The sequence below is a fragment of the Balaenoptera musculus genome, chromosome 16 (assembly GCF_009873245.2).
Source record: "Balaenoptera musculus isolate JJ_BM4_2016_0621 chromosome 16, mBalMus1.pri.v3, whole genome shotgun sequence".
Taxonomy (NCBI): Eukaryota; Metazoa; Chordata; class Mammalia; order Artiodactyla; family Balaenopteridae; genus Balaenoptera; species Balaenoptera musculus.
In genome coordinates, this window is record NC_045800.1 from 6,237,466 (window position 1) to 6,250,025 (window position 12,560).

A 12,560-nucleotide genomic window follows, 5' to 3' on the forward strand; every position below is an offset into this window, starting at 1 on the left:
AAATAAGATGATGTCTCGTTCAGCCACGTCTTTAGAGACGTGAGCATGAGAGAAAGAAAGGGACGGTATGGTTTGCCTCTCTTGAGGCAACTGGGGAGGCTTGCAAGGGTAATTGTTGTGATCGACAGATCCGGTGGGCCCTGGGGCACAAGACCTCCAAGGCATGATGGATGCCTGCATCTCTCACAGGTGTGGCCACATCCAGATCCAACAGGCCACATGTTTGCAAATCTACAAGGCCTGGCAGGTTCCTGCCTGTTAACATCAGTCTATAGGAGGCAACCTGGCCCTCAGATATGGGGACACACACTCACCTGGAGATTTTGCTGAGTGGGCACTGCTGGCCCCCATGTGGTGCTGCCTGCACTTCTCTCTCGACCTTGGCCACCGCCAGAGGGGATCAAGCCCCCCAGAGGAGTAGGAACGTACATCTCCTCCACTCCCCACGGTCAAATTCCCCAGCCAATTATGTGACACCTAGTGTGATGAGTCTTTCTCTCTGATTTGTCAATTTATCTATATGATGACTTCTATATTATAAAAACCAAATCACATGTGTTTAAACGTTTAGTTAATCATATTGAAAAAAACAAAACTTCATGAGATTGCAATTGTCCTGGAGGATCTGGAATTTGGAGTTCTAGTAATAGTCAAGAGAGAGCAATGGGCTTGCTAGTCAGCTGTCTGAAGGTGAACAGAAGGTAGTTTTAGAGCTAAGACATGAGGTGTTAACTCTGGTACTGACTAAGAGAGTTGGGGTTGTTTAAGGACCAGAGTACAAGAGCTAGAATCTACCCGCTCCTCTTTTTTTTCTTCGCCCCCTCCTCTTTTATAAGCAATAATTCAGCCTAGTTGTTGAACTGGAAATTAATTTTATACTAATTTGTTCTCAGCTCATTCTTTAATAAGCTTATATTTCTGGGTATTTAATTTGAAAGCACATTTGATAAGTAATCTATTAAAAAGTAAATCGACACTGAGAATAAATGAGTTTGAAATTCCAGAGGTCGGTCATTAAGACTATTGTCACCATTTGGTTTTTAATTTTTTAACCAATACCTGGTTTCCTATAGCAATATTTCACAGTTGTCTAAAATGGAGCAAATTATTTAATGTACAAGACCCTCAAAGATGGGTAAGTCAAAAACCAGTGACGCTCGTTCCCCCAGGCAGCCTAACTTATAACACCAGCTGGGTCCCTTCACTTCCTGAGTCATCTCAGCTCCAACATGTCTGCTGGGTTCCCAGGGCTGAAATCCCCCCACCCTGTGCAGAGGGGACCAGGCCCCCCTGGTGCCCTGGGGCATTACAATCCAGTTACACAACCTCCCCATGTTTAGAGAATTGTTATCATGACTCCCTTAAGTACCCAAAGCTAGAGTTACCTAGAGAGGGGGAACCATGGAGCCTTTCAAAAGTTACTTCCCATGGAAACCGAAGAGGCAGGCTGGCAGCAAGGGTCCCCCATGGCCTGGCTGGATGCCTGGCGGCTGGCTGGGCAGTGTCCCCCAGCACTGTCCCTCGTGCCCCCTTCCCTGGGCCACGTGCTCACTGAAGAGGACAGCCTCGCCAGAGGAGAAATGGGGCAGTGAGTCTGCCTCCGCGCCTGAATCTCCCAGCCAAGCAGACAAAGCCCCTCCCTGAACTGTCCCCCTCCCGCATTGCCCATCTTGGTGCATGTGCCTTCCCTCTGTGGGCAATCCCCTCTCCCACCTCTGTCCCTGGCCACCGGGCCACCCCACTCCTCAACGTTGTATGGGGGTCAAAAAGGAGACCCAGAAAATGTCATTATTTCCAGCTGGTATAGTCAACAACATAAAAAATCCAAGCTATGCTACAAATTGTTAAGCTGATAAGATGGCCCAGCAGGAGTCTCTGATACAAGATCAACTTTAAAAAATAAAAAAGCTTTCCTTTACATTAAAAATAACCATGTATAAGATGTAATAGAAAAAAAGACCCTATTTATGATATCAACAAGCCTATACAATACCTAGACATAAGCCAAGTGAAAACTTTCCAAAGCCGTTCAAAAAAAAAAACATCTAAAACTAGGCAGAAGGACATAAAAATGGCCTTATTATGTGGAGAGACATACCGTGTATATGAATAGAAAAACTTTTTATTTGAAAACTACAAATCCTGACTAAATTGACCTCTACATTCAAATTAGTCAAGCTGAAATCTCAAAGGATTATTGCAGAGCTTAAAATTTGATTCTAAAATTCACCTGAAAGAGAAAATAGGTAATAATACTGTAGAAACTTCTGAAGAAAAAATAGTATCAAAAGAAAACTCACTCTCAACAAGGTTGCCAAGACAAATTGGGGAAAGAATAGTTTTCTAACAAATGGTTCAGGGCACCTGGATATCCACATGCAGAAGAGTGAAATTGGAGCCCTACTTTAAGCATATACAAAAATTAATTCAAAGTGAATCAAAGATCTAAATGTAAGAGCTAAACCTATAAAACTCTTAAAACATAGGTGTAAGTCTTTATCACCTTAGGTTAGGTAAGGGTCTCTCAGATATGGCACCTAAAGCATAAGCAACCAAATTAAGAAAATAGAGAGCTTGGACCTCATCAAAATGATCAGCTTTTGTGCTACAAAAGACATCAAGAAAGTGAAAAGACAACCCACAAAATGGGAGAAAATATTTGCGAATCATGTCTCTGGTAAGGGTCTAGAATCCAGGGTATATAAAGAACTCTTCCAACTTAACAATAAAAAGACAAAAAAAAAACAATTAAAAAATAGGCAAAGGATTTGAATAGACATCTCTCCAGAAAAGATGTATAAATAGCCAATAAGCATGTGAAAAGATGTTCAACGTCATACGTTATTAGGAAAATGAAAATCAAAACCACAGTGAAACACTACTTCACATATACTAGGATGGGTGTAATCAACAGCATAGACAATAACAAATGTGGGTGAGGATGTGGACAAGTTCATACATTCATCCCATACACTGAGAATGTAAAATGGTTCAGCTGCTTGGGAAAAATTTGGCAGTACTTCAGAATGTAAACAGAGTCACCATAAGATCCAGCAATCCCACTTACAGATATATAACCATATACCTACCCATAGTGTATACCCAAGAGAACCAAAAAAATATGTCCACACAAAAACTTGTACGTAAATGTTCATGGCAGCATTATTCATAATAGTCTAAAAGTGGAAACAGCCCAAATCCCCAGCAACCGATGAATGGGAAAACAAAATTTGGTATATCCCTACAATGTCATTTTATTCAGCAAAAAAAAGGAATGAAGTACTAATACTTGCTACAACATGAATGAACCTTGAATACATTATCCTAAGTAAAGGAAGCCAGACACAAAAGGCCACATTTTGTATGATTCCACTTAACATGAAATGAAATGAATAGGATAGGCAAATCCATAGAGACGGGAAGTAGTTTATTGGTTGCCAGGGGTGGCTAATGGGAAGTGACTGCTAATGAGTGTGAGGTTTCTTTTTGGGGTGATGAAAATGTTTTGGAATTAGATGTGATGGCTGCACAACATTATGAACGTACTAACACCCATAATAGTATGCGTTAAAAAGGTGGATGTTATGGTATGTGAATTTAATCACAATCAAAAAAGAGAACTTGCTCTGATATCAAAATGTTCCTATAGAATAATAGGAATTAAAACAGTGTGGTGTTGGCTCAGGAATGGACAGATGGAGGTTTGCCTCAGTGGACCAGCATAGAGAACACGGAGGTGAAGCCACATACGTATGTGGGCATTCGATATCTGACAAGGTGACATTTCAAATCAGTAAGAAAAGGAAAATGGTGGTGAAGAACAGCTGGCTCTTAGTTTGTGGGGAAGGTTGGATTCCAACCTCATACCTCCACAAGAATGAATTCCAATTTAGATTAAATAACTAATTCTAAGAACTAATTCTAAGAAATAGAAGAAAATAAGAGAGGACATATGTATAACGTTGAAAAAAGCCATCTTAAGCAATACACAATATGCATAAATTTGATTGTATAAGAATTGGAAACTCTTGTAATAAATATAATAAAAGATATCGTAAGTCAGTTAAGAAGACATTTCTCACATAATTAATATCCTGAATATATAAAGAACTTCCACAATCAATAAGAAAAAGTCAAAATAACAAATGTTCTGCAGCACTCCCTTCCTGTAATTGCCTTTTCAGATGATCCCAAAATTTTGTCCTCTGTTCAGTGACAAAGAGATCATCTTGGCCTCTTTTTCATGATATGGGATTTCCCTGGCCACTCAATCCCATCCAGCCCTCTTTCTCAGCAAAGTCAAGGTGGTCTTTGGAATGTTGTCCCTGTCGGGCAGGACAACTGGACACCCTGCCCTGCCCTGGAAAAAGTGATTAACTGTGGTCCTGATTGAAGGAGCTGTGTGCTGAGGCTGAAACCCCAGCGTCCACTTCTCCTGTCCCTTAGAAGACGCAGCCCTTTGCCTCGGGACGGTACGCCGCTGGCATCCAGAGGCCTTGAATGAGGAGCACTAAATGCACTTAGCATTTCTTGCCAGCCAGCCACTTAATTGGGGCTGCAACATAACATTTGTTCAACAATAAAATTAACCTTGATTCCGGACGGATATCTATCTTCACTAAGGATGTGTCCGTGCTGTGGTTTCTTTTTGCAAGTGACATTATTAAAGAAATGGCATATTGCAGGCATGTCACCCAAGGACTTTTGTCTTAGAAGACCTTCCTATTTTTCTCTCCTGCTAAGAGAGTCTTTCTGCTCTCAACTGGGCAGTTCATCGAGGTACCCGCTATCTCTCCTCACCCCCTTCCTCTCATAGCCTTTTCTGTTTTCATAAGCCATAGATTTGGCCTCATTTTATTGCATTTCACAGTGTGCTTAAATACCCCACACGGTTCCTCATCTCATTACAAAAGACAATTTGTAATGCGGAAAATGGCAATGTGATTTGTTCAGCTGCTGGAGTTTGTAAAGCCTTCCGCATCAGGGCTTTCCTGAAGGGTGTCAGAGAGACGAGAATGGAACCGGGATGCAATTAGAAACCCTGTTGATAATCTCTAAGTAAATCAGATATTCCTGCCATAGATCCTGGCTGGGTCACGTGGGGCTGGCATGAAACATTAAGACCGCTGGTTCAACATTTTATGCAAAAGGGAATTCTGTAGCTGAAAACAAGATGATTGGAGGCCGTTGGTTTATTGTGAGTGGGAAAGAAGACATCATGACTGAACCGACTTTCTCCTCCTTTCAGGGTCACTGTTACTACCATGGACACGTGCAGGGCTATTCTGGTTCCACGGTCAGTCTCAGCACTTGTTCTGGTCTCAGGTAAGTGACCTTGACAGTGGCACCTCTGGCCTTAAGCACAGCTACCGCAGACCACCCCCTTCTCCGATCGCTCTAAAGCACTAGAGTGATGGACCTCGCCCCTGCCTGGCAGAACCAAGGAGCCCTTGCCCGGCAATGCGGAGGGCACCACACCCCCCCACTCCCATCTCAGCTCGCCTTCCTTCACCGCTCCTCTTCCGAGGCCGTCCTCAGGCCTGGTAGGTTGGCTGGGTTTCAGCAGCCAAGGATTTGGGGAATATCTTTTGTTTTTGTGGCTCGATGCCAAACAACTCCCAGTGTTAAAAAAATAGGACATTAGGTATTAGCATTTCAGCTGCTTGCTTAATAAAAATGAAAAGGGCCTCTTCTCACTAGGACACAAGTGAGGGGCTGACTGAGCACAGATCCAGGTGAGCTGAATACGGGCCTGGGTGGCAGGGGCCCCTGCCCGACGCAGGAAACAATCCCTTCTGCTGCTGAGGACGAGCCAGCCCCGCCTTCCATTCGCAGCAACCGGCCCGGCGGGCTCTGCGGGCTCCCCAGGAAAACCCGTCTGTTGACAGATTCCCAGCTGCCTCAGCCTCTTGACTGGGTTTATCTATCTAGTTTGTGAACTAGCAGCTTGTGTCCTCAAAGTCCTGCTTTGCTTTGGCCGCTGCCACCAGAGTGCGGGTCTGCGGAGGGCAGGACGGAGGGCCTGGGACAGTGGCGGCCCAGGGAACGCGGGACTGTGCGCCGTGGGTCTGCGAGTACTGCGTGCCATGGCGGAGAAGGAACCTCGGTGCACACCCCGCACACACACCACACACACAACATCCACACCACAGACACACACAATATACCACACACACCACAAACATACACACCACAGACACAATATACCACACACACCACATACACACCACAGACACATACATAATATACCACACACACCACAAACATACACACCACACACACACAATATACCACACACACACACAACATACACACCACACACACACACACACACACACACAAATAATATACCACACACACCACAAACATACACACCACAGACACACACACAATATACCACACACACCACACACACACACATAATATACCACACACACCACAAACATAAACACCACAGACACACACACAATGTACCACACACACCACACACACACACACACACAACATACACACCACAGACACATACCTAATATACCACACACACCACACACACACACAACATACACACCACACACACACAATATACCACACACACCACAAACATACACACCACAGACACACACAATATACCACACACACCACACACACACCACAGACACATACATAATATACCACACACACCACAAACATACACACCACAGACACACACAATATACCACACACACCACACACACACCACACACACAATATACCACACACACCACAAACATACACACCACAGACACACACAATATACCACACACACCACATACACACAACGTACACACCACAGACACACACACAATATACTATACACACAACACATACACACCTTAGCACACACGTACCACACACTATATACCACACACCACCACACACACAGTACAAGCACCACACACACCCTGTAACACACACACAGTTTGTCCCACACGACATACCACACATATCAACACAACACACACACAACATGCCACACACAACATATCCCAGGCACACAGTGCACCTTGGACAACTCAGCACACGTAACACACTACACACTACGGGAGCGAAGTGGCGATCAGGGGCGCTGGGCGGGGTTTAGCGGCTGTGGACGGAGACAGACGCCCCACGCAGGGGAGCGGAAGTGGCGCTCCTGGAAACCTTGCCTCCCGTGAGTCCTGCCGCGCTGCGAGCGTTTACAGGTACTCTTGAATTAATGAGTAATCGCGTTGGCGGCGCTTACGGACAGACAGTACAGCCGCTAGTGGACGGAATTCTCCAGAATAACAGCACCCGAGTCTGGCCGCGGCCTGGTCAGCACGCACAGCCCTGGGCCCTGCTGGCGGCTGGACCGGCCCGAGGGAGGGTGCAGCCGGGCCTCCGGCCGCACGTCCCCCTGCCCGTCCTTTCCCGGGGCGTCCCTGCCCCACGTGCGCCCCCAACCCCCGCCGACCCCCAGCACGTGTCCCCCCAGCCGCTGCCGTTCCTCGTGGCGTGGGCCACCTGCGCGCCTTACATGTACGGGAAGGAGGGCAGCGCAGCGCGCCCTGCAGTCGGTGTCCGTGCTCAGCATCGTTTCGGCATCGTCCTTCCGGGCGCGTGACGGGCGGCCTCTTCCCTCACTGCGTACAGCCTTCCGTTCCACAAACACCCGCGTTTCCTCTCCTCGTTTTCTCCGCCACGTGCATTTAGGTGATTTCCAGCCTCTCTCAGCTGCCAACAACCGGCCCCTCAGGCCTCGGGCTCTGTGACCCGGGCGCGGCTCCGATGGAGGCCCCCGAAGAAGGGAAGGGTGTGACCTACCCAGTCCTGCCACCGTGTCCTGCCAGCGTGCCCTCCCGGTTTCCACTCTGACCATCAGAGGACGGGGGTTCTGTTTCCTCGCGTCTCCCCCAGTCCTTGAGATACCGGATTCATTCTTAAGTATTTACCATTGGAATCTAACAGTCTGTTCAAAACGTGGCTCCCCTCCCCCTTCGCCTGCTCCAGTCCCACGCAGGGAAACCACAGCAGCAAACGTGGGCTAGGGTGAGGAGGTGACGGGAACATTCAGGAGCGCGTCAGGGGGAGGGTAGTTTGAGGGGGGACCGTGAGTCCCCAGGGCACAGTGGGAAGGTTTGAGGGGCAGAGGGAGGAGGGTGGGATCAGTTAGAGGACTGAAGAGTTGTGTGGGGATAAGGGCCCAGTTCTCCTGGAAATCCAGGGCACAGGCACCTGGAGGACACAGAGATGAAGGACAGGGTGGGGTCAGACCCGCTGGCATCTGGGCCAAGGTGAGTGACCAATTGGAGGTAGGCCCTCTGGGATCATCAGATAGATGTCCATGCCCCGGAGCACAATAGCCCAAGCAGTGACCAATCACTGGGCCTCTCTGAGCGCCAGTTGCCTTGTCTTTAAAATGGAGCTAAAGACTCTAGCTGAGACTGGTGGTTGTGAAAATAAGTACAACGACCCATAGGAAAGCCCAGCCCTGTGCCTGACCTTGAGGGAGCAGCCAGTGGAAAAACCATCAGCCACTTGAGACAGTCTTACATTCTTTGATTCTGGGACTGGGCCAGTCAGGGAGGCGTGAACATGCGGTACTTCTGGGTTAATTCCATGCAGAGCTACACTGCTCCTACGAGAGCCGGGTGGAGCACACAGGACCACACACACCTGAGAATTACAGTCACCCCTCTCCTGTGTAGTGTCCAATACACCTGAAAGTAGAGAATCTCTAACACATACATGGGAAGTTGGCACTTTACTGTCGCACCTCTCTGGAACCTAAAAGATGGACCTGTTTTGAAGGCTAGATATTTCCAACCTTCAAATTAATATAGAGGTCACTATGTGCAAAGAATATAAAAGCTAATTCAAACTGGCTTAAAGACCAAGCATAGAGGTAGATTCATGCTATCGAAAAGTCCAGAGACGGCTTCAGGTATGGCTGGTTCCAGGGCCTAACTGATGTTATCAGAATCCATTCTCTCTCCATCTTTGGCCTCTACCTTCTTCTGTGTTGATTTCATTCTCAGGCACTGTTTATTTTTGCAGTGACAGAGGGTCTTCAGGCAGCTCCAGACTTACATCCTCAGAGGGCAAGTAGAAGAAGGAGGGCCCTTCTTTTAAGCTCAGCAAAATTCCTCAAAATGCAACTTATCGTCCCTCACTGGGTCATGGGCCCCTCCCTGAAACAATCACCGTGGTCAGTGGTGGGTGGAATGCTCTAATTTAACAGGTTATGTGCCCGACCCCTGGGCCAGGCTGAGTGTGAACCACACCCAGCCTCAGGGGCTGGTGCAGGTGGCGGAGAAGGGTGGGTACATGAAGGAAAACCAGAAAAAGGACAGATGAGGGCCAGGGACACACAGAAACTACAGGCCAACTCCAACAACAGCTTCCACATGTTTGTGAAAACTCTAAGCTAGCGAAACTGAGACCAGGCGTAAACGGAGAGGTCTGGGTTGGTCTGATAACTTTCAGGTGGTTTTCATAGGGTATCAAACCCTTGATGGATAAAGAGATGAAGGTATCTTCAAGGGAATTCCTAATAGCTCCTTTTTACACTAAATAAAACAATCTGTAAACCAGTGACATTAACTAATTAGTTTTAAATTATGAAGATGAACGACTGGGTAGAGTATTCCTGAGTAACATTTAAATAGGACAGATCTGCCCCCCTGTGCTTGGCCTTGCCACTTGCTCTCTACTCCCTGTCCTTCATCCCAGGCCTGCCCCCCAAAGGCACAGGTAACTGTCAGGGTCCCCGGTTTCTCCCTCACAGAGGGGTCCATCTCTCTGACCAGATTCTGCAGAGCGTCTGAGTCTCAGTGACCACCTCCTGTCTCCGGCACCTGGAGAATGTCCGCCCGCCCCACCCCGGGTACCTGGCACAGAGCACAACTTGGCAAAGAGGAATACTGTGAAATACTTATGGCTGGGGTTCCAGGAAGAGTCAGGGGAGTGAGTGCTGCGTCGTCTGGTGTCGACCACCAAAACAGGGTGGGAACACTGACGGAGCAAGCTGCTGCGTGGGGATGGAGCTCCTGAGAATTTTAATTTCCCAGATCTTTGTGCTGTTGTTACAAAAGCAGTAGACCGTGCATCAACAGAGAAATTCCGGAGTTATGTAGTCAACTTTATGATCTTGCGAGGAGAGAATCAGACCAGAGACAAAGCTGTGTTCGATCAACTGCTTCCTGGCAGAAGAATCAATCGAGAGGGGAAATAAAAATGCAACTAGGGTAGCACCAGCCTGGTAGATTTTTGAGAAAGAATATAGGATTAAAAATTATGTGAAATATGGTGTGACCCCAAAATACATTCAGAGCTAGGAATGTGGAGGAAAACTGGAGTGTCCTAGGGGATGCATTAATTAGAGCCCAGCAGATTACAGTTTTGCAGAGAAAAAGCAGAGAAGGAACATCCTGCTTTGCTTCAAAAAGGCTGATCAAAGACGGGCAGGCAAGGAAAGCTCTGTTCTGGAAGAGAGAAGAGAGGAGGGAAGCAAACAAGTCATCCTTCTTCATTTGAAGCTTGAAGGGGAAAAGATAAGGAGAGAGAAACGCATGGAGATCCCAGCAGAAAGGGGGATTAAAGAGGAAACAGCTCTTGAACGGAGGGAATGAAGTGCAACGTGGAAAATAGGTCATAAAAACGAGTGCCGCCATAGAGCTTATCCTTCCTTTGAAAGGACTCCAAGTCAAACGGGAAGTTCGGGCCATAAGTTAGTTTTGTACCATATCATATGTCTCTCCAAGATGCCCAGCCCTCGTTAGCACAGTGTCGGCGCAGCGTTCATGGTTCTCCTGGTCTCTGTTGTTGCCCTCGCTGCTTCGTGCCTCGGCCCTGCTCCTGAGTCCCTAAGCCCACGAGCATTCCGGTGAGCACCAGATGCTCCTTGACACTGTCATGCATGGGTACCGTGTTCCAGTGATGGGGAGAGAATTCTGCCCCTGTCCCAGAGGAGCTTAGCCGCTGTGTTTTGTAATGGGACAGACGTCCAGCCCTGGCTCGCTCCTGCCAGGGCATCCAAATAGCCATGTCCCTGTGTCCTGATTTGATTCACAAACACATTGCTGTCCCCTTCCACCTCCCTGGTTAGAGCATGAGATCCTTAGGGGGGAAAAGCCTGTCTCTCACCATTTCTTCCTCTTCTCTTGCTCCACCTCCGAGCTTCTGCTTGAAAATCTGGCATAAGGACTCTTGGGGGCTCACGATTTTGGAATGAGCCAAGAGTTTTCCCATCCCCTGTGGGCATGGTGGTTAAAATGAGGCTCAATTTCTTAGGGAATCACCTGTGCTTTGATAGACTTAAGGGAAGCATTCACGTAACAGATGAGGAAACTGGTATCTAGAGTTGTAAACTAGGTATTCGTTGTGATGACAACTTCATTTTTAAGTGGAGTTTAGGATGCCTGAGCACGAGGTGTACACGCACTCACACCTACACACTCACGCTTTCACACATGCTCTCGCACACACGCAGACACACACACACACCCCCAAGGTGATGACAAGCAGGCTATGTCATACTTTACTCTTTGCCATCATCACAATCTCTGCTTTCAGGAGGGCAGGGACAGGTGTTAGTGCCACTGCTTTACCGAGCAGCTGAGGCTCAGTCACCAGGAGCCTGGTCCTGATGCTGCAGCTCGGAGCTGCAGGTGCTCACGTCAAAGGATGCTGTCACCCCCTTCCTAGTCACAGCAGCTGTCTCAGGAGAGAGGCATCTCGTGCATTGACACCAAGCCTTGGCACGTTCTCGTGCGACGCTCACTAAGCTGTAGGCAGGTGTTACATTCCTCAGATTATGGATGAGGAAGCAAAGCCTGGGAAAGTGGCTTCCCCAGAGTCCCTCAGCTGTAATGGGCGAAACTCCATCTCAAACGCAAGTCTGCCTAACTCCTTGTTCCATATTTGCCCCACTAGATCTTTTGCACAACTTGGATCCAACCTTCTTTTTCAGCCCCATCATCCTCTACCCTGAGGAACCCCTCCCCCATTCCAGCCCCACTGTTTTCTACATGTTTCCGGAACATGCCCTACCTGTGTCTCACTGCCTTTATCCCTGCTGTGTCTCGGCCTGGGACACCCTCCTCTCCCCATCTCTCAGTGGCTTTGGAAGGTTCTCTCTCCCACCAAGGCCCAAATCAAATGATGCCTCCTCCACGAAGCCCACCCTGGCCTCCCAGCCACTCCTTGCCATGCAGCTCAGCCCTGCCTCGCCTGTCCCATCATAGACAGCCCTTGCTTCCACAGCACAGTGCCTGTAGCATAGCAGGCGCTTCCTAGAGATTTGTTTACACCCCTGGGTTAAGGCATCCATCCTGCTTTGGCTCACTTACAGTCGATTACTGTACCTTGTGCTTTCACTACCCTGCTGTAAGGACCTTCAGGATAGGGAATATGTCTGATAAGCTCTTAGCACTGGCCTTAGATATGGGAGACAGCACAAGATGCTTTTAAAAATTCAATTAAATAAAAATACTCAGATACCAGGTTATTTGGTACCTGAATAAGTACACACATTGCTGTGTTCCTTTAATGTCTTGCATTGA

At 47.7% G+C, this 12,560-nt stretch overlaps 1 protein-coding gene across 1 annotated transcript in view; it reads left to right on the forward strand.

The window, feature by feature from the left end:
- The window catches only part of ADAM12 (ADAM metallopeptidase domain 12), a 386,617-nt gene that overhangs the window by 266,594 nt on the left and 107,463 nt on the right, over positions 1–12,560 (forward strand). The window contains exon 5 of the mRNA XM_036827896.1: positions 5,249–5,325. Coding sequence (XP_036683791.1) covers positions 5,249–5,325 — 77 coding nt within the window. The remainder of the gene's footprint in view (positions 1–5,248; positions 5,326–12,560) is intronic.